The 22,756-nt window shown below is 35.8% G+C and overlaps 1 protein-coding gene across 1 annotated transcript in view; it reads right to left on the reverse strand.

The window, feature by feature from the left end:
• Window positions 1-516: 516 nt before the first annotated feature.
• The window catches only part of AQR (aquarius intron-binding spliceosomal factor), a 48,813-nt gene continuing 26,573 nt past the window's right edge, over window positions 517-22,756 (reverse strand). The window contains exons 21-35 of the mRNA XM_053980035.1: window positions 21,809-21,952; window positions 21,242-21,311; window positions 20,187-20,297; window positions 17,994-18,103; window positions 16,533-16,668; window positions 14,666-14,875; window positions 14,029-14,166; window positions 13,090-13,161; window positions 11,482-11,669; window positions 9,703-9,874; window positions 7,276-7,446; window positions 6,466-6,551; window positions 5,483-5,657; window positions 4,055-4,168; window positions 517-1,038 (exon numbers count right to left, since the gene is read on the reverse strand). Of these exons, the coding sequence (XP_053836010.1) occupies window positions 793-1,038; window positions 4,055-4,168; window positions 5,483-5,657; window positions 6,466-6,551; window positions 7,276-7,446; window positions 9,703-9,874; window positions 11,482-11,669; window positions 13,090-13,161; window positions 14,029-14,166; window positions 14,666-14,875; window positions 16,533-16,668; window positions 17,994-18,103; window positions 20,187-20,297; window positions 21,242-21,311; window positions 21,809-21,952 (2,143 nt within the window). The 3' untranslated portion in view covers window positions 517-792. The remainder of the gene's footprint in view (window positions 1,039-4,054; window positions 4,169-5,482; window positions 5,658-6,465; window positions 6,552-7,275; window positions 7,447-9,702; window positions 9,875-11,481; window positions 11,670-13,089; window positions 13,162-14,028; window positions 14,167-14,665; window positions 14,876-16,532; window positions 16,669-17,993; window positions 18,104-20,186; window positions 20,298-21,241; window positions 21,312-21,808; window positions 21,953-22,756) is intronic.

Below are 22,756 nucleotides of genomic sequence, written 5' to 3' on the forward strand. Positions count from 1 at the left end.
TATATCATTAATACCAATATTGTATGTTTTACATATCCTGCATTCAGGGAACTACTTTCTCTTTTCTTCCTCATGTGGCTTTAGCCTGGGCAAATACTGTTTCTTCTTCAAGCAAAATAAATCTATTTCAAAATACTAATTTAGAACCCAGGGCTGTTGAAAAGCAGCATCCTTCCTTCTTCTGTAAAGAATAAAAAATTAAAAACAACATCAGAAGTTAATGATAAGAAATTGCTACAAGTACATGAATCCTGAGAATCCACTACAGTCAAAATTCAAGAGCTGTTGAACACTTCCAAGTCCCATGACAATTCACATTTCTCAGACATACAATCACATATCTTAATGAACTTGAGTCTGTGCCTAAAATACCATCTCAGTGAATACAAGCACAGCTCTGCATAAGGAATTCTCCATGGCAAAATACTAAGGAAACCATAAAGCATGTCTGACCAATATTGAATTTACTTTGTGAGGTTTAATGGGTGACTGAATTAAGAGTCAAATATTCAAAACTGGTATAAAAAGCATCTTTACTGAACAACTTATAAAAAGGAAAAAAATATAATTTGAGGCCATTAAACAAATTACATTACCAATAGTGACAAGAACTCAGTAGAATGTTTGCCAAACATCTTGCTTGTCCACAAAGCATTCAGTGAAAAATATACCAAACAGTTATTATATAGGCAACCACTTAATGAAAGTCAATGTAAAAGTAGCAATTATTTTTCCAACTGCTCTTTTCCCTGCCGATTTCCCAAAATGCATTAAGGACAAGGATTCCATCAATCACTTTTCAGTCTCATTCTCAGGTTCACTGTCTCCACTATCACTGTCTCTTCCAGGGTGTTCTGGCATTTTTCGGTGTTCATCCATTTCATCCACATTCAATTCTCCTTCCTTCATCGTTTCTTCCACTACTTCATTTTCTTCTGCTGCATCTGCCTGCATGCCCTGAACTTCACCTTCTACTTCAGTCTCTCCAGTTTGTGTTGGTTCTGGTTCTTCAATCATGGCAGGTGGGGGCAGTAAATGCTGGATGATTGAAAAAGGAAGGATTTTAAGTTGTTACACTTTAGCTTGAACTGTTCATCTTACAATTAGGATTTTGCATTAGATAACAAGTTAACAACAAACACTTAAAATTTAGAAGCTGTAATGATTTATAAGCACTTTGTGCCTATATATAAGAAAAATTAGTCACAATATAGTCATCTTAGATACATTTTTTTATGGAAAAGAGGGTGTTAAAATCTTAGGACTTCCAATTCAAGGACAGAAAACACATTTAATTATCCCAAACACTCAGACAAGTAATAGGGTTATGGTAAATCTTGGAGAAATATGCATATTTCTACCCTAATCTCATCTTTTACCATTTCAAACTCCAAGATATGTTTAACTTGGTTTTTGATGCCTTCAACAGGCCTGTCTTTAACAATTCATACCCATAATTTCCCCTTGCAACATCTTATAAAATACTATGTGAATGTTATCTGTACTCACACAATTCACATTACACTAACAGTTAAACAATGCTTAAATATTTTCACACAATACTTCTGAAAGAGTAATTTCATGTATTCCAAGTGTTCTGCTTTCAACCAAAGAAGTAGTTTGTAAAACATTATAGGCTGGAATAGTAGTCAAGTAACAAAACTGGACAAAAAATACCAGGAATACTTTGAGCTGAAGAGTATGGATGAATGCTATAGAACTGCAGGCTGAACAGAAACACTCATACTTCTTGCAGCCTGACATTATTTAATGACATGATGGATATTTCTTTAGAATATTTTGGATCATTTTAATGAAATGCAATCTTGAAAAACTTGACAGTTGTTGAGCTTTGTTTTGCTCAAAATGCAACTTTGTATCACATGACAAATGAGGTGTTTAATTACAATGAAGTTTTACCTTCAATTCGATGACACTAATATTACCTATGTGCACAGGCAAATCTACAAATCAATTGTAATTGCCAGCAGAGATATAAAAAGACTATAGACTTTGAAGTTATCACACTGGTCTCTATATCCATCTGTGCACAGGAAAGCGCAATTCCAAACCAAAGATCTTACAAAAGATGTGAGAGACACAGACCTCTGTGACTTACTTAGATGCACATTGTGCTTTGTGACAACTACTTTAAGGACCAGTGTAAAAAAAAGGGAAAATAATAATGCTGTACTGAATACAATAAAAGAAAATTAACGCCAGCTTTGCTTTTTTTTCAGTAGTTCACTTCTCGGCTTCTCCTGCAAGGAGAATGTGATTCATAATCACAGTAGGAAAACAACAGTTTTGTACCTAATTTTAGCTAGCAATGGATATGATTAGGACGCCAAAAAGTGTAACAGGTATTAGCAGGAGAATTGGGTCCATATTTGATTAAGGCGTCAAGCAAATGCTTTTGGTAAAATTTAGATGCCAGCATCTACTTTTCAGGACATGTAAATACTTCCCTATTTTGATAGGGCTATTCATTTACACCTAAATGTGGCCCATCTACTGCACAAGTAAGTCTTCATCACATAATATTTTGCATGGTTGAAAGATCTCCAACTATATTAGACAAACTGACTTCAAAACAAGACTTGTCAGGTGCTTATAGGACAGGGTTTCTAAAAAAAACTAGTGTGAGCTTACTTCACTACTACTAAAAAAAATTACAGTAAGAAGAAATTCCAGTAGCGTCCTCTTTGTATATCCTCTTTTCTTTATAGCACACAGCATTTCTCCAAAATAGTCAGAAAGTATCCTCTCTGTCCAGACAGCCTGGAAAAGGCTTTTTCTGGGTAACAAAACACTTCAAATTTGGCTGAAGCTTTCTCTCAGAAATAAAAATAAAATCCAGAAGTCACTGGGTAAGACCTGCGGAGCAAAATAAATTTTCTATCTGAAAGTGTGACATTCAGTTGAAAATGTTTTGAGTTCTGATCTCTATTGATTACACTGTTCCATATTAGATGAAACATGGAAGTGAAAGAAAAAAAGGAAGAGGATGTGACAGAGACATCCTTGCATTAAAGAACAGGACCTAGATCTCTTAGACTATCTGTTCAAGGACAGTCATGTTCGCACTCTCTTCCCACAGTCGGCTAATACAGAGTAAGTAGTGTCTTTTTACATCAATTTTGTCAAGTTTTGGAAATCTTTCAAAGAGCAAAAACCAATAAGGGAACTTCAGAGTATCATGAAAGAATAAATTATAGGTAATACAATATATAGGTATTATAGAATATATGAAGAATAATATATAGGTAATATGAAGATGACAGACCCCAGACACTGTGTGAAAGCTGATGCAGTTAAGGGGTAGCATTTAAGACCATTGCCTTTTGTTTAACTACCTCTAGGCTTTACAGATGATCTAAGTATGCTCAGTATACTATCTAATCTACATTAATGGTCCACTCATTTACACGAGACTACAAAGACTTTCTGATGGGTTCTAAATTCTACTTCAGGGATTAAACACTGACAAAACTAGGTACAGAAGTGTCTACAACTGCTTTGCTTGATGCTGAAGTAGGTCTGAAAAAAAATGCTCCAGAACTGAAAACACTACAGCTGCAAACCAACCTGGATAATAGGGTGATTTAATAGGGTTAAAATGGTTTCAAGACATGATCTGGTCTTGCTCTTACAAAACATTATTACATCATGCAGTGGTGTTACAATCCAACTAGCTGAAATCCCACACTTACCTGAAATGTAAAACACAAGTTTCCTTCAAATTAATACTAGTACTAGACAAACTAGTTCTTTAGTATTAATGAATAGTATTTTTGGCCCAAACAGAGCCATCAATGCACTTGTCATCAATTACTGATAGATTTGGGGCCTTAAATTGAGGCTTAAAACACCAGAAGATACAGCTTTTGCTACCACAACATTTTACAAGATCTCAATATTCTCACTTCCAGTCACTAATACTTTTTGAATTTTAAATATAACAGAAACAGACTCAAATCTTAACAGCTTCTCATGCAATTTACTGAAAAATGATTTTATTTTAAATGCTTTCCAAAAGTTTGAAGGTCCTTACCTGTTGATGGTGGCGTGTACTCTGTATCATGTGCATATACATATTGTAGACAAAGTTAGCCATTTGAGGCATGTTCTTAATAACATGTATTTGGTGAGCTGGTCTTTCTCCATTCTAAGGAAGGGGAAAAAAGTGGATATTCAGCAAACAAAGCAAAACAACCATTATTCAAAGCTTATTTAACTATATTAGAAGTCAAAAGCTCCAAGAAATTAAATAACGGTTTTCAAAGAAAAAAAAAATTGGTGAATTCTTTGGAAAATTAGGAAGCATAGGTCTTACATTTTGGGGAACCGGATTAATCATGATACTGCAGCCTGAAGAAGAAACTTCAGAAGGAGAGGCTGGGTTCTGATTCTTACTCCATAAAGTACATTTTGGACTTGAGTAATTTAACATATTAAAGGCACAAATTGTTTATGATCAGATTAGGATTTAGCCTCTGGCCTGTTGCAGCCCAGCTCCTTGCTCACACTCACTGACCTTGCTCGTTGCATTCTTGTTGCACAGTTGATCTGAAAGTTTCAACTGAAAGAGCTCCCTCCCAAACTTGTCAACAGCATTTAAGACCAGGAAAAGAGTTGTAACTGAATTTTTGGTGCATGCAGGCATCCCTTCTCAAAGCTTCAGAAAGCAGAGCAGATATGCTCCTTTGTTTCTTCATTTAGCATCCTGCTCTGTGTGCCCTGTGCTTAGATCCTCAACACAAACCTTTCCCCAAACATCTAGTGCAGTATTAAAAATTAGGTTTTTGTACTTAGGAACCTAGCTCAACAGCAAAGGTCTTGTGGCATCAAAACCAATTTTAAGAGAAAAAAAAATTAACTTGTAATGCTGAATTACTCAGTTACATGTAATTTTACATCTTTAAATGAGAAATGAGTAGCTTTATGTAGCTTTGCTTGAGAAATAACATAATTTTGTTTCACAACAAGACCAAAAATGCATAAGAACTAAAAATATATTTTGATCACAAAAGAAAGATACTGAATCATTTACACAAGCAGAACTCAGGAAGAAGCAGGCACAACAGTTACTGAATCTTAAGTTATATTGATAATTAACTTTTATGGGAACAGCAATTAAAACCAGCTGGTGTTTATCATGACAAAAAATAACTCTGAGGAGGTATTAATAGAATCACAGAATCATTAAGGTTGGAAAAGACCTCTAGTATCAACAAAATCCAATCATCACACTGTTGAGTTCACCACTGAACTATACCTTCAAGTGCCACATCCACACCTTTTATTAAATACTTCCAGGGATGTGATTCCATCATTTCCCTGGACAGCCTGGTCCAATGCCAAGAATCAGATGCACCAGTCTAGCAGAGAAAACACTTTTACCTCTTACAGCCCACTGAAAAAAAGTGAGCAAACACAAACACCCATTACACATACCAAAATCCAGTGCAGCTGTTCCTACCTGTCTTGCAGTTGGAAAACATTCTGTGGGAACGATATGGAGGTGAAGTGGTCGAGCTGTGAGTTGGCTGAAAGCTGGAGTTAGCTCAAAACAGTTTTGAAATAGTGATACCCTTGCAAAGATATAAAGTCCAAGTCTGGCTCTTGACATGGCAACGACTAATCGTCGGACATCCCTTCAGAAAATAAAATCAATCATGGTTTTTTTCATTAATGACGCACTTGCAATAAAAATAACTAGAAGTACATGGGAGTCTTAAAAGAAATATAAAATCATCTGCCCAAATACTATCTTGTCTTTAGTTTTTTTCCCCTACACATTGTTTTAAATAACTAGCAAATCCTAGTACCATTATATAGAAACAAATATATTGGTTCACTGTACCAATAACACTTTGAAAAACCGCCCTCTACTATTTTCCTACACCTCAGAAGTTGAAAGTAAACATTGAGAAAAAATCCCAATAGCATTTCTGTAACTGAATGAGTAAAGATTAATTTGGTAACTCATCTATCTACCTAAGATCAGACACGTTTTCCTCCATCACATCCCAAACCAAAAGTGCAAACATTTAAAACTGTACACAATAATGCAACTTATGCAATGATCAAACACTTCTGATTGCAAAAGAAATAAAAATCTCGATCACAGGAAAGGATCTATGAGAAAATTTAAGCCTGCATTTGCTCAAAAAGCCTACAGTCCTATAATTCTACTAGGGTGAAGCCAAGGTCAACCTACCTGCAGCAACATAAACTAATTATAGGGTAAGAGCCATTACAAAAGGATAAGTGCTCAAGAAGAGGGTACCAGACAATTATAAAAGGAAGTCTGTCTGAACTTCATTATACACATAGCATTGAACTTCACTTCTACTACATACTCATACAATAGAATTTTTGTATAATGGACTATATGTATTTCTGTATCTGATACAGAGCACAAGTACTGCTATGGCACTACAAAAAGATGTTCTTACATACCTAAGGTGGCCTACAGCTTTTGTACGCACTAGGGAAAGCAGAATATAATCGTTCTGTTGGCCTTGAAACCTGTCCACAGTTGTTACCTACAGAATTAAAAAATAAGAAAAAACCTCTATAGGTTAATTTTTGCCATTTCAATTAAAACACGACACCAAAATTTTAACATCAACTTTGGACTGAGATTGCAGTAAACAAGAAGAGAAAATTCTTTAACTGATTTAGTTGGCCTCTAACAAAAAGCCTAGGTTTTTTTCTGGAATACATTGGGAGGAGCTTTTGTCTGACTGTATACTGTTTCTTTTACTTCTTTTTATTTAAATTTGTCAGAGAAGTGAGGTGCTAATACCAAAAGATTATGGAAGCCATTAGCTTTGCAATACAGTTTTAACCTGCAGAATTAGCACCAGATATTTGTAACAGTATTATTTGTTTATTTCTTCAGATTCGTGATCATACATTCTATCAAATAATTTCCACTCTTGGTGGACCTTTCTAATGATGTGATTTTGGGGAATTATGTTATTATTGAGGACAAACAAATGACACAAAAATAGTTATTCTGTCCCACATATCCTGTAGTCTTTTCACCTTCACTGACTTCACTCTGCCAAATTATCAACAGGCAAAAATGAGGGCACTAGTCTATGAAATTCGATAGAATGTAGGTTCATAAATATGTGGTTAAACAGGAAATATTTCCAGAGATACCTATTTAAGTATAGCTTAAATTAGCCTGATTTTCAATATGACAATTTAAACACACAGAGACTAGAACTACTACAATGACTGATATATGTTCAAAATCACCTTGTTTGGCCTTCCAATTAGAGGATTGTTTCCACATCGCTGATTAATGACATCACGGATCAGGTGCTTCTGTCCATTATATGTTGTCAGGATACTTATCCTGTCTGCAGGATAACCAAGCAGGCACATATACATGAAGACTGCCACTACATACTCTGCCTCACCAAGATTCTAAAGTTTAAAATAAGAGAAAAAGACATGAAGAAAAAGACAGAAAAAGGGTTACTCATCTTGTAAGGTTAGAAAGAATAACACCTGTGACATTGTCAGATATTTAGACAAATAATTTAGTGCTGAGAGAAATGTCCCTAGATCTGATGATTCTTTGCTCACTTTGTACAAGCCATTTTGAAAGAATGGAAGAACCACAAGTAGGTTTAATACCTGTGGTATCATTCTCACTCAGTTTCAGACAACTGTTAAAAATATCTACATCAGTATTATTGTTAGGCACTGATTGAAACTTTGCAATATTTACTCAAAAGTTCCAGTCAGCCAAAAAAGGCATGACTCACTCCCCAGTAAACTGAAAGTATGAACTAGTTGCACTAGTATAAACAAAGTCCTTTCAAGTATTAATTAGGAGACAGACATCTGGATTATGAAATCCAGTTATTTCCACTGCAGGCCATCCTATTCAATTACAAATTACCAGCGCTTATTTGTATATGGTAACATTCTCTCTCTGTCATTACTTTATGAGTCTGTTCCAAAGTACCACTCTTCTGACTACAGGAAGCTTTGTTCTATTTCCAGACTGAAGTTATTCATAGCCTATTTAAATCCATTTTCTATCAACAAAAATTATCTTTCAGGTTAAAAAGTTGTTCTCAAATGCTGACATTTACTCCTGCTCTATTTATACAAGGAATTTTATCCCCACTTGGCGTATGTTTGAATAGGCTGGACATACCAGCCTCATTTATTTTTTCTTACTAAGTGGGCTCTGCATTACTTGGAAAATGCAGTTGCCAGGCATATCAAACACCTGTGGGTGTAAAGCTATTCTACAAATTTTAATCCCCTTTAACTCTGAAAAGAAAAGCCCAAATTCATGAAGAGAATTATACATGACAGCAACCTGTTATCTCATGAAAAACCTTGAATGCCACCAACATATTATGCTAAATATCACTCAATTACCAAGATCACCAAAAAAAAAAAAAAAAAAGAAATGGTAGGAAGTATTAGAGGAGTGTGCACATGAGAGTACTGATATAATGAGAAGTGTGTTCTGTGTCCTCATGTTAGTGCTCTTAATCTTCTTTAGCCAAAGAGTGGTCTAAAGCAGTGCTTGTACTCTCAATTATCAGGCACTCCTTTCAGCTGTCTGTGTTCCACTGGACAACTTTTTACTACTTGCATGTTACAGTTTCAAAAACAAAATCAAAATGATCTCTCCAAACAATTCTGTCCTCAATCTAGCAATGGGATAAAGTGGATTATGATTAACCATCTTCTCTAGCAGGACACTAATTTGTACTGAAAAAGTATCAAGAAGAACCCAAGCAAAACCTACAAATAGATTTCATACCTTTTTAAAAACATAGATTCACTAAGTCTCAGTGATCTTCAGAGGGAAAAATGAACAAGAATATTATCATCATAAAGTATATCGTTTGTTTTCCATAATATTAAGCAAAATATAAGGTGTTAACTCCATGTTTGAATTAAACTCCTTAACGTTGCTCCAGCTCTAACTTTTCCATAGGCCAAGTTTGCTATTTTAGGCACCATAGTTTGTTTCACCAGTTTTTTTAAAACTGAAAATATAAGCATCTCACTACAAGTGTAAAATGTTTTCCTAATTTAAGAGAAATAGATAGAGACTGTTGATGATGGCTTAATTTCAAAATTTAGTTGAGAGTTTGAAAACTTAGTTGAGAAACTCCAAGATTAAGGTTTTCTTCAATTTACTTCATCCTTCAAGTCTCTATGGCTCTTATGTACGCCTCTAGCAGTACTGTTTTATTCTTTAACGAATGGGCATGTTAGCATTCCTACCTATTGATCAAATCAACACAATGACCCTTCAAACTCAGGTATGAGCAACCAAGCAAACTTCAATTCTTTGTGTTCAGAGGAAGTGCTACTACTAGTGTTTTTTCACTATCATGGTACAGCTGAATTACAGTGGACTTTAATTTGCCTTAGGTCAAAATTACGTTTTGTAATGAATTACATCAAGTCTCATCCCTCCCGTAACAAGGAGAAAACAAAGTCATTTACTGAGCAAAAGCCCTAACACAATGTTTTCATTTTCAACATTCAAAACTCATTAAAAGGAGGAAAAAAATCACACACATGACTCAATTATCTGAGAACATGAATTGAATGTCAGTTTACTGTTTTTCATAGTCTGTCTTCACTGCAGATCTAACAAGGCCTATTGAGGTTAATAAATTACACATGTAGTACTTCCCTTACCTGATAGAAATAAGGATTGGGTTCAGACTCTCCTACACCGTTGAAGTCTTCTACATTTATAAGCTGGAAGTCATACAAAAAGCCAGCATTGGCTGTTCTGAACTCTGGCAGAAGCTGCACGTGAGGCAGGTTACCCAGGTTCTTGTAGCGCCAGTTGTAGAGGTTACACAAACTGTTCAAAACCACAGACACACAGCACACAGAGTGAGCTAGAGCAAGCTCTTTAACTCATTCAAAAGAATTCAGATGCATATGAGATCAGGGCTTCTGTAGGTTTGCAGTGAAAAGAATAATTTTGCTAGGCAGCCTGTACATATATAAATGAACACACTCAAACAATCTATCCAGCAATATTATTTTTAGGTTGTGATTCTGTTTTCATCTCTCTCACTGAAAACTTCAGATGCCATGTCAATGTGGCACACTCAGGTTTAAGTCTGTTCCTCTTGATCAAGCTACAAGTTTTGCAAGAATTCATGGGTAACAGAACTTAAGGAATATTAATCCTTCTTTACAAAACAGAAGGAATAAGGAAAAAAATATTTTCTGCATTAACTGTGGTAAAGCTTCTTACAGTAAAAAGAAATTGATTTCCTTATTTATTTTGTGTATTTCCTAGTATTATCACAAGATATGAATGCAAACAAACAAGATCTTCTTAATTCTGAATGATTCCTGATATTCATAGGGACACTAATACTAGCAAAATGTCTCATTCAAAAATGCCCAAGAATATCCAGACCAGATTAAGAAGCAGACAGCTCATGGGAAAGCTACCTGTGATCGCAAAAGACAAAAGCATAGGAAGTAATCTCTTAAGAAATAACTTGCAAAATGAAGGACTTCTGCTTTGTTATCCCTAAGAAGTTCAGTAAGATTTTGTAAAGTAAACTTTATTTACTATCATTCAGATGAAATTTTCATTTCAAAAATCATACTGAACTGTCAAAGGACTAGAAAATAATGTTCTAGATTCCAAACATTTCCTACATGAAAAAAAATAAGTTCTCCGTCATATTGTTCACTACACTTTATGCCTAAAATAAAGACTTAGAACTAAACCTAAAGTAGCAAGGTTTTATATGGAGTAATTTTCTCTTATTTGGAGGGTAATTTTCTCTTATTTCTCTTATTTCTCTTATTTCTCTTCTTAACATGACACCACAAATATGCAATTTACACAATCAATAAATCTGGTGTTTAAATTACCACAGTGAAATGACAAATACTGCAACTCTGTAGTGTAATAGCTTTTCTTTTTTATCTATGTATCTCCTTTACTATAAAAAATGTTTTACGGTCTTGTGAGGACAACCTGAATGTGTCCAATCTCTGGATGCATCTCTCCTGAAATACTACAGAAAAGCACCCTTTTACAGTCTTTAAGGGAATTATTATATATTCAACACTAAATATATAATATTTTAATTTAACTTTGAATATACTAAATGTTAATTGAGAAAAGAAAGCTTCTGTAAAGTCTCATTTGTTAAAAAACCCTGAACACTTAAGATGATTAAGTACCTTTGAATATAATTTTCATTAAAGCACTCATGCAACAGCAGACTACTACTATATAAAAATAACAATGAAGAAATTAATCTGATTGCATTTCAGAGATGTAAAATTTGCCTTCCTAGTCTAAGCTGAAATTAAAATTCCAGCTTTTACCAACTCCTGTCCTAACAATAAAAAACAGTTTCTGTAGTTATGCATGCCCCTCTCTCATTTTTAACTTGTTACTTTCTGACAAGCTAGACAAAGGATTTTCTGTCTTACCTTGCTCTTGCTCTTCCTTGTGCATCCAAGTCAACAGTTGGCACTCCAACACGAACAAACCGTGTGAAAAGAGACTGTTCCATGTTGGAGTACTTTTGAAAAGCCATGTTCTTAATGACTGGTGGCAACTGATGATGGTCACCAATCATAATCCACCGCTTCAAACGACTGAATCCATCCTGGGGGTTCTAGAATTGAACAATTATACTATTGCAACTATTACAATATAATCAAGGCACTCAAAACACACTAGGAGTCAGATTGTCTGCCTTTGTCTAAGCCCTTCAACATTTGCTTTTAAGCTACACTGAACTTCAGTCTTTTTAAAGACTACTAGCTTTCATCCAATCAGAGAGTAGAATTGTAAATAAAATCTCTTTTCTTATAAAACAAGTACCTTTATCTAATAAAATTAGTAGAGAACTATCAGAATAAAGATCATATTGTATTGCTTTAAAGGCCAAAATCCCTGATTACTACACAGTAGTAGCAGTTACCCCAGAACTGTCCTCTGAACTTTATTTTTTGGATTCTGAGGTAGTGAATATGAAGCATCTGAAACAGTTTTTAGTGTTCAGATGCCTGAGGCAACACTGAACCTGCCTTTCAAGTGTCTCTGTAGTTCATGTTTACTTCTGTAATTCTCAAATAGCCTCTTCCAAGACCAGGATGTGCCGCTAACTAATTCCCATCTTGGCTCTTGGACTGAATGCTCTTCACAATTAGCATCCTGGAGACTTCCAGCTGCCAGATCCTCATTACACACTCCTGTGATAATTCCCTTTCCCCATGGGAACATTATTTGAGACAGAACATAAAGTTCCTTTTCCTGCCACTTGAAGTGGAAGAGCTCTGAAGCTGCTTCTGATCAGATAGCAAGGAAAGAAAACCAAACTCTGAACTGTCCAATTCTGCAAGCCTGAAAATGCCTTAGTAAGAAAGTAAGAGGATGGAAATAATTTTTATTGGCAAGAATAAAAAAACACAAAAACCCCAAACTTTTTTTTTCTTTTTTTTCTTGAGAGCTTCTGCTTTGGAGATGACAAAGCATTCTATATAGTTGTTCCGTATGTATCAGCCACTTTAATTTTGGACAAAGAGGCCCCCCAAAATTTTGTTTTTAAAAATTTCTCACTGAATGGCAAGTGAAGAAATCAAGTACTGCTACTCTGGAAGATTAGATCCTTAGGTTTTGTTAAAATTAAAACCCACTCAATTTTCAAGGACTATTTGGATACCTCACATAAATAAACTCATGGACTATCGCCCAGAATATGTCTCTATGGTGAAATGGTCTACTCTAATTACACAAACTCTTGAGTTTCTGCATTTTTCACATATACCTGTTTTCCCTCACCTGCCAGATGCGTCTGGTTATTCAATGCTCTTTTATATGTTTGAAAAAAAATGTAAGATGTTTACTACATTGAATAAAATAATGTCATAATTAAAAATCAAATCAGTCAAATCAGTGTGAAAGGTCTTACTAGCAAATATCAGTTCTGGGTTACTTTCTGCACATGATATTTTTCATTTTAATATTCAATAGTGTTCAAGAACACAGAGTCTCATTTATCTTTTTAAGATCTTTTATGTTTCAAGTCTAACCTGCAACAGGAGAGGTATAAAGGTTTCTATCTCCAGAATCTGAGCAGACTCTTCCATTAAGATGTTGTCATACTGAGAAAAAAAAAAAAAAGTAAAGAGATGTCTGTAAACACAGTAACACAAATGAACTATTTATTCAGCCTACCAAAAGAAAGCATCTATCACTCCTTCAGATTTTGCTGGGTGGAACAGTTACAGCAGGATTTCACCTTACAGGCAAAATATTAGTATTACCAAATAGGTGAAGTCCTACTACATCAATGGCAGATCTCTTTGTACCAGTCAGGGCTTATACTAGAAGGAATCCATGACTGAATTACATTACATGCTTCCTATATGCCATAATCACAAGAGAAAAGTCTTGTGCAGCGGAGCAAACAAATTTGGTATCTCTGCACTGAAGCTGAAGAGGAGCCATTTTGTGATCCAATACAGTACATGATCAGTGAAAAATAATACTGGAAGAATTACTGGTGGTCAGCTTTTGTCAGAAAAAAAGACTGCATTAAATTAAGAGTTATAGTTACCACTGCAGAGTGAAAAAAAGCATTGCATCATAGTTATTTTTCCTCAAATTGTTAATTTTTTAGGTAAACAAAGCTAAATGTAAAGGCCATGTTTTTCTACCCAGCTCTGCCTCTATTTTATTCATCGTATCACTGCTGTTTATCATGTAATATGGCAAAACTGACTTTTTAAAAAAAAGTCTAAAAAATTTTACCATTTTTGTATATACAGTAACTTAAAAGCAATTTAATCTTTTACTTACAGAAGTTATATTTTTCTTCAGTAAAATTAAAAAATTGAAATATACAGGTAAAAAAATTCAATTCTAAGTAATCTAGCCGCCTAGATTTGGGGCAGAGATTTGTATGTGGTGGGAAATAGGAGAAAACCAACAACAAACTCAAGTAGTAGTAATGCTAGTATAATCATTACTTTGAATCCTAATTCAACCAGGTCACGTCGTTTCAGAGCAGCATGAGTACAAGTCATGGCAATGATTTTTGCTTCTTTCACTAACAGGTATTTGGATCTATCCAGGCCACTGCGGAGAAGTTCAAATGCTCTGAATTCCTATGGAGAACAAAAGAAAAGTCTTGAAAGTCAGAATATGAAAAAATATCACTTATGAATCCACTCGAACTATGTGGACACCATCTTGATATAATTAAACAAGAAAGCTCTGAGGGTATGTACTGTTAACAATCCCATCTGAATAATTTATTGTGGTTTCCATGTTTAGCGTATTTTGAAAAATAATCTTGTTTTTCTGTGAGGAACCCTGTGAGGATCAGAGAAGCAGTGATAGGTGTACCAATCCTTGTAACCTCATCAGTGAAAACGGATGCAGAACGCCTGCTTCCCACAATCCAACTAAAAGAGACCAGACCCTTGCCCCTATTGTGCAACATACCTGTATTACTCAAAGGTGAAAATTCTCACCTTGCAAGGTAATGAAGCTGCCTAGACGTGTATATTTCTTCTAGGATGTAGGGAAAAAGATTTTTGGAATCGTGTCATTTTTCTACAGGATTAGCCAGATTCACTTGCCTTTAACAGTAATATGTCTTACCTCAAGCTGAGTGAATATTTTCTTAATATGTCTAAAACACCCTTCAGCAATTTCCATATCTTCTTCATATGATTTGCCTTTGAAAACTGGTTGAGGAGCATTTGCAAAATACTGGTGAAAAGGAAAGAAACTGGAGACATCTGCAACATCAGGCGATTTTCCACCTTTAACTTTCACTTTACTGATATACTCCTCCCAACGAGACATTACCTATGACAAAGCAAGGTTTATATCATAAGGTTTTTGGCAATATACAAGCTTGCAGCATAGCATTAAAAAAATTATCACAAAAGTTAGGTATGTCATAGGTAGTATTTGACCTTGTGTCAGAATGACATTTTTGAAGTTGTGGAGGGCTGAGCTTGGCTGGCTGCCAGACTCCCACTCAGTTCCTCTCAGCCCCCCTCTCTAACAGGACAATGGGAGAAATTAAGATAGAAAAGCTTATGGGTTGAGATAAAGAAAGGGAGATTGCTTTGCAAGTAGCATCACAGACAAAACAGGGAAAATTAATTTCATTTATTGCAAATTAAAAACAGAGTAAGATGGTGAGCAACAAAGACAAAACCAAAACCATCTTCTCCACTCCCTCTTTGTTTGCAGGCTTAACTTCATTGTCAGTTTTTTCACCTCGTCCCTACCCTGAGCAGTACAGAAAAATGGTTCAAGTTCACAACATCACATCTCTGCCACCCCTTTCTACTCACACTTCTTCCCTGCTCCAGCATGAGATTTCAACTGGCTGCCTCTTCCTTCAGGATATATCCACCTGCTCAGCATGGGAAACTCCATGAGCTGCAGTGTCAGTATCTGCTCTGCCACAGCCACTCCACTGGCTGCAAGTGGAAAACCTGCTTTACCATGGCTTGTCTCCACAAGCTATGGGGAACCTATGCTCTGATGCCTGAAGCACCTCCTGCTCCCTCATTTTCTTCTGACCTGGGTGTATGGGGGTTGTTTCTCACACTGTCCTCTCTGCCCTCAGCTGCTGCTGGTTTTTGACCTCTTCTCAATGAGGTTTTCACAGACACCATCAGTGTCACTGTGTATTCAGCCTTGGTCAGCAGTGGGTCTGCTGGAGCTGGCTCTGTCCTACACAGGACAGCCCCTGGCCTCTTCTCAGAGGTCATTCCTACAGCCACCTGCTACCAAAACCTTGCCACATAAATGCAATACAGAAGCAAACTTCTTTATTATCTCCATTTACAATACTTTGATTTAAATACCAAGTGGGATTCATTTAGGAGTAAACTGAACCAGATGACCTCTAGCATTGTTCCTTGCACTCTTCAACACCAAATGTCCATTTAATGTTAAGGTCCACACTAAAGCTAGCCCAGAGTAACTTCTGTAACAACATACACAGTAAGTGCATTCCGTCCTAAGTGCCCCTCTAGAAGCCTCCTTATGCAACACTGATTGCAAATGTAGACCACGTCACTGAAAAATACATGGAGAAGAAATGAGGGACATACAACATATGATTTTGTACATCTGATTTCACACTGGCATTTAATGCTATAAAAACCTCCTATCGGAACCATCAAGTAGCTGCTCTAATGCTTGTCCAAAATATAAAGCAGCCCACAGATTTTCCTATCTGAAGGAGAGGCTTCAGGTTAGAATCTTTGCCAGCATTCATGAAGGGCAGCAATGACTTGGTGAGTCAGCAGGCAGGATTTAAAACAATAACAACACAAGCAAGTCACACTGCAATTTTAACTTTAGCTGTTACTGTATTGTGAATCACCAAGGAAAATGCCTTTTGCTTTTACTCTCAACTCTGAAAAATTCATTTCAAGTTTTATGAAGTGTTTCGTAACATATTTAGGTCATACAGAGTCTGCAAAAGTATTTCAGTCCTTACTTGGTATAAGAAAAAGTGGCCAGCTGTTTCACAAGTGTAAGACACATCTCCTGGGACTCCAAGACTCTCTTGTAATCGCCCAACTTCTCGTAGAAGTTCGAGTCTTCGAGCCAGCACATAATTAACTCTTCCATACCTACAAAAATGATTACATATAGCATCATTTTTATTAAACTCAAAATAGTATCTAAGTATCACAATGAGAGATCACAAAAAACCCCATCACCCTGCCAAAATCTGACACAACTACCACCCTGTTCCAAAACCTAAGAATCTGCTACATGCTGACTATTTTTATCAGTTGAGCCCTAACAATTCACAAAGACAAGCTAACAAGAAATCAAGAAATAAAGTTCTCACAGTAGTGCAGCCCACCTTCAAATATATTCCTCAACCTTTACCCCTCCCTCTTGAACTGCCAGAACCCATATTGCTTGCACAAATATCCCAGAGGTCAGGAGTTACCTTGAGAAAGTGTGAAAATAAAAAATGTAGTGTCTTAAAGAAAACTCCTTTTATTGATGAACGCTAGAGTTCAAGGAATATACTAAACTATGGATACTACTAAATAAATATCTGCTATGACATCATTTCAGTAAGTTTCTGACTATCAAGTTTCTGGAATAATCTGACTTCATCAAACTATTCAATTTAAAAGAAAAAAAATCACAAGGTATTTATTTTGCTAAATACTGAACTATGTATATGTGGGAAGCTTCTAGTGACTATATATAATTTTTACTACAGCTTTTGAAGTCAAAGTATTGCTATGATAATCCAGTACTGGGCAGTTCAGATATTTCCAGTGCACGACCATTATACCCCGCTTACATTTATGAATGTCTGTAATCCTACTGACGTCAATTGGACTAATGCATGACAAACATACAAATATTTAGAAGAACAGGTTCTTAAGTTTTGTGCTGATACCGAGTTGATAGCTTTCCTTACACATGTATACTTCAAAATGTGTTATGAATGAAATAAGCAACTTCGAGGTTAAGCAGTTCAAGAAGAATTCAAAGCAGAAAGTTTAATTTCAAATTTATTAATGCAAAAATCACCATGATAGTAGAAGTGATACCATATTTGTACAAAAAAACTGTAACTCTAAGAATCTGCCTTATTATTCTAATTTCTCTCACACATTAATTGTATGAAAGGTAGAAGGGTCCAAAAAAATATAATTATCTATTATTCAAGCAGTTGAGTTTGTGAACAAGCAATGGACTGATTCTGCCTTTAGATGCTCAAGGGAGCACAGCTTCTGTACAGAATAAGAACCAAAAATTACTAAACCTGGTACTGAAAAATAGTGCACTCTTTGTTACTGGGATTCAATGAGAAGGGTAAAACTTGTCCAACACAGCTCCTTTGCATGAGAGGTCAAGTGAATTCAACAGAGACATCTTGCTGCCATGTTTATACAAGTGAGTTTATCATTAGCATCTCCTTTCTCACCTGCTGAAATCTTTCTCTGTCTCTAATTCCTCTTCTCCGTGACCCAGACGCAGAAGGTGACGCTCATCAATGTCTAGAGCCATGATTTTTTCGAACAGCTGGTTCAAAGCCTAAAGATTGACAAGAACAGGAGAAAAGGTAGTTTTTAGAAGTTCAGAGGCTCTTGCAGGGGAAAACTGAGGAATTATTCATAAGTAAACCAGGAGATCATGCCTATTTTACTATAAATGGAAGCAAAAACAAACAAAAGTTAATTTTGTTTTAACAAAACAAAGTAAATACTGAAACTCCGAATCATGACAACAGGGAAATTAGCCTACTAACACCCTTTTATTTGCATACTTTATACAACATTTACATTGAATTTCACAATTGTAAAATTTAATTCTATCACTTAGTTAACTTAGTTGATAAAGCTATCAATTTACAAAACTGTCTCACAAACACCAATTTTTGTATGATGACATTAAATAATTTAACTTTTACTTAACATGAAAGAAGTATGATCTGGTACTGTCAGGTACTGTGACTCTATCCCATTTTGGATAATTGAATTTTGCATAACTAAACTTCTAGGTGTGCTATATCTTCTACCTTAAACTCTTCAGTTCTCTAGTGGCTTACTATCTACTAACCCATTTATTTCAAAAGAGCAAACTTGTAAGCACTGGATCATCAAGTTTTGAAAACACAAGCAAGCTCCACTTGCAGCTGCAAGTCACGTAAACATCTTAAAAGTGCAGCATCAAAGCATGGGTAATGTACCCTGCTGAGATAGAGTTAATTTCCCAGGGCACAACTTCAAGTTAATGTCCTCATTATAGTCTTGTCTGGTAAGAAGAGTCTTCTATCTGCCTCAAAGTATTTCCTTCTTTTTCTCCTCAATGGACATGTTCTCAACCCTTTCTCCTATCTTTAACCTGCCACTCTCCTGCAACCCATTGCAGACTGGCCTGTATTATTCCAGGCTGTAACTCCTCACCGAAACGATACCCCTTCAACCACTCTTTGATCTTGCTTTGATGAAAAAATATGAAATGTTTTCCAATGGTATGTTCAGTTAAAGTAACTCATAACTGAAACAGGAGAGGCTCACCAGGGAGACCAGGAAACAGCTGACCCTGGTTTCCAAACAAATCATTCCAAATCAGACGCAAATTTCATAGAATCATAGAATATGCTGAGTTGGAAGGGACCCATAAGAATCATCAAGTCCAACCCCTGGCCTTGTGCAGAACACCCCAAGAGTCACACCCTGTGCCTGAGAGCAGGATCCAAATGATTCTTGAGCTCTGTCAGGCTGATGCTGCGACCACTCCCCTGGGAAACTTGCTCCAGCGCCCAAACACCCTCTGGGTGAGGAACCTTTTCTTAATATCCAACCCAAACCTCCCCTGACACAACTTCAGGCCATTCCTTCAGGTCTTGTCACTGTACACGACAGAAAAGAGATCAGTGCCTCCTCTTCCCCTCATGAAGAAGTTGTAGATCATAATGAGGTCTTCCCTCAGTCTCCTCTTCTCCAGTCTGAACAGACCAAGTGACCTCAGCTGCTCCTGATATGGCTGCCCCTGCAGCATCTTTGTTGCTCTTATTTCAACATTCTCTAATAGCTTTATGTTTCTTGTATATTGTAGTACCCAAAACTGCAAACAGAACTCAAGGTAAGGCTGCACCAGTGCAGAGTAAAGTGGGGAAATTAAGAGTAAGGCTCTTAAAAACTTACCATTATTATTTTTTTAAATTTTATATATGCTTGAGAATTAGCAGTTAAGACTCCATCTCTTATGAATGGAAAGCAAATATTCATCTGAAAAGGCCTTTGGAAGCCATGCTTCTTTGGAGCATGAAGCACAGAGCAACCAGTGTCTGACAGAGCTAATTAGCAAAAATCTGCCATGCTTGCACTGCATGTGCAACTGTAAGAACCAAGCAGAGACTTTTTCAAAATACTTTCTTATTTTTGACCTCCAACCAATTAAACACATTGAAAACTTCAGATAAATAGTTAGAACTACACACCTGAAATTCAAAAATTTAATTTCACATTATCAAACTGGCAAAACTGCACACAAGTTGACTCAAGTTTCTATTGTTAGGAGACAAATGCAATTCCCAAACTACTGATCTCAATACCTACTGTTCTTCTACGTTGCAATTACAGGAAAATGTCACACATGACTGACACTTTACCTGATTAGAGTGGGTAACTATTAGAGTTCGTTGTTCTGGGAAATTGTGATAAAGATTGGATATTATCTGGACTGCTACATCAGTTTTTCCAGTACCAGGTGGACCCACTACCTAAAATCAAACACACACACACAGAAAAATAAAACCAAATAAAAATCAATACATAATTTAACAGAATACTTCAGAATAAAAAAAAAAACTAAGTCGGCTGGGAAGAAAAAACCCAGAACAACCTCACAAGACACTGACATTACACACTGCTTCCTGGCTCTGGTGAGCTTTCAGACCAAATACAACATATTATAAAAGACTCCTTCAGACTATTTTGGCAGATTCCTGACTAAAAGGAATATGGTTATCCAGTACAGGAAGTACTAATATGAAAACAGATGTCCTCAGAGAAAAAAGGTATTTTAGCCTCAGGTTAAATAGGGGGGAAACAGTGAAAAGAGAATCAAGACACACAACTGAAAAAGAGTAAGGTGAAAATGACATAAAGAACAGGAAAAATTAAAAAAAAAAGAGTTCATTCCTTCTATTTACTCCAAAATCTACAACTGATGATATAGACATATAGTAATAGTAAATGTTTTCATAGGGTCAATTCCACAAACACTCCAAAACTGATACCTCAGACATTTTAAAGTATTATAAAGAAAGCATCTCAAAATAATTTGTTCAGGATTACGAACCACTGAACAGCAGCTTTCATAAGCATCTACACATAAAATTACAAACTGCTATGAAATCATTCTTGCTTTAAATAAAGACTATTCAACCAATGCAAAAGCAAAATCAGTTGCTGTGGAAAACCTTCAGCCACTGAAGCACAGGATAGAGAAATGTGTCGCTGTATGATTTTGTGAGAATTGGAGCACATTGAACCTTTGAATGTTAACTTTTCAGATCCTTAAACTATTAACAGAAATTACCTCAGCAAGGCTACAGAAAGGGGCATTACTAGTATTTCACTGAATGCACCTAAGGCCAGAATTAAATAAATAAGAGTATAGAATCCTTAAAAATATTCTTACCAAACTTAGAAACATTCTTACCATAGTTAGTCCAGGCTGCATTCCTGCACGGATGGCTTCAATCTGAGTATGGGTAAATTGAATAGTATTGCTGCAACAAAGCAAAACAAGATCAGATAATTGACAGATTTTGCAAACAATTTTGATAAAAGCAATTGTTTTAACAAGTTTTATTTCAATTAACTGTTTATATCTTTCCTGAACTATACACTTGCAAACTTTTGCACAAATTAAATCAGCATTACAACTATGTTTTTTATAGATACAACAGTCTCGAAATTTCTAAGCAAGACAGTAAATCATGTTGCCCATGTGACAACAAACTCCTTCCATCTAAAAGACTGTCTTTAGTTATTATTTGCAGAGAATGTTGTAAAGTTATTTAGGTATTACTTTCCTAATATTCAAATTCCTGAGACAAAAAACACTAGAAGGCAGTATTTCTCACTGTTCTTCCAGGGACTTTTTTAACACATAAGGGGCAATAGAATATCTTGATTTAAATATAAAACAAACTGGTATAATTTCTGAAAATTAACTGCTATGCACGTGTTATCATTTGAAAATAAGTTCCCATCCATTTTTTACCGTTTTGGTTGATTATATGGATATGGTCCCCTGTTTGGGATAACATGAGGCTCTACAATCAGCGTTTTAGCTTCTTCAGGGTTTTCTTCACTTCCATCCTCTTTTCTTTTTGCTCCTTTACCTTCCTTCATTGGGAAAGTTATCCTGTAACACATAATTTAGGGTTATAGTTCAACATGTTCACTATGACATAGATTGTCTCAGAAGGTAATAAAGATTTTTTTCTCACCATTAAGACAAACTTTCATACAACAGGGAAACAAGTGCTGCAAATGACAAAGTTTTAAGGAGAATAAAGAAAAGAAATGACACATAAATTGATGAAGCTGATTATACAAAAAGTATTTCAAAACACTGGAAAAGCCAGGAGCAGTGCTGAGAGCCAGCTGGAAAAATGCTGAAGACAAGAAGTTCATAAGTGAAAATGGAAGAGACAGGGAAAAAGTAATCAAAGACCATAAGCTGTATCAGTGTTCCAAACTATTCCAACAGATGAAGTTTTGATCCTTCCATTTCAATTTTTTACAGCCTTCTGTATATATTAGCAAGTTTCTCTAATTCAGAAACAAATCACAGGTGAATGAATCCCAATGCCTATCCAAAATACAGATACCTATAAATACAGTAATAATCTCTTACAGGACAGATGTAGCAGTAGGAAGAGCAACAGCTCCTCATAAAGAGCACTATCTCTCTTAATATAGGAACTGAAACTGAACAACAGGTCATTGAGGAAAACTGCGTGTGAGATCTTTTCCTGATACCTTCAGACTATTTTTATATCATTATATAGTGGTAGTGCCTTCTCCACATGAATTCTCCATGCAGTGTTTCCAAAAAAAAAGCTTGGGAGATTACCTCCCTGCTTTTCAAGATTCAATTTAGCCATGATAAAAGCTGACTGGTGCAGGGGAAAGGCATCTTTTTATTCTTTCACAAGGAAAAGAT

Source organism: Vidua macroura, chromosome 6, assembly GCF_024509145.1.
Source record: "Vidua macroura isolate BioBank_ID:100142 chromosome 6, ASM2450914v1, whole genome shotgun sequence".
Taxonomy (NCBI): Eukaryota; Metazoa; Chordata; class Aves; order Passeriformes; family Viduidae; genus Vidua; species Vidua macroura.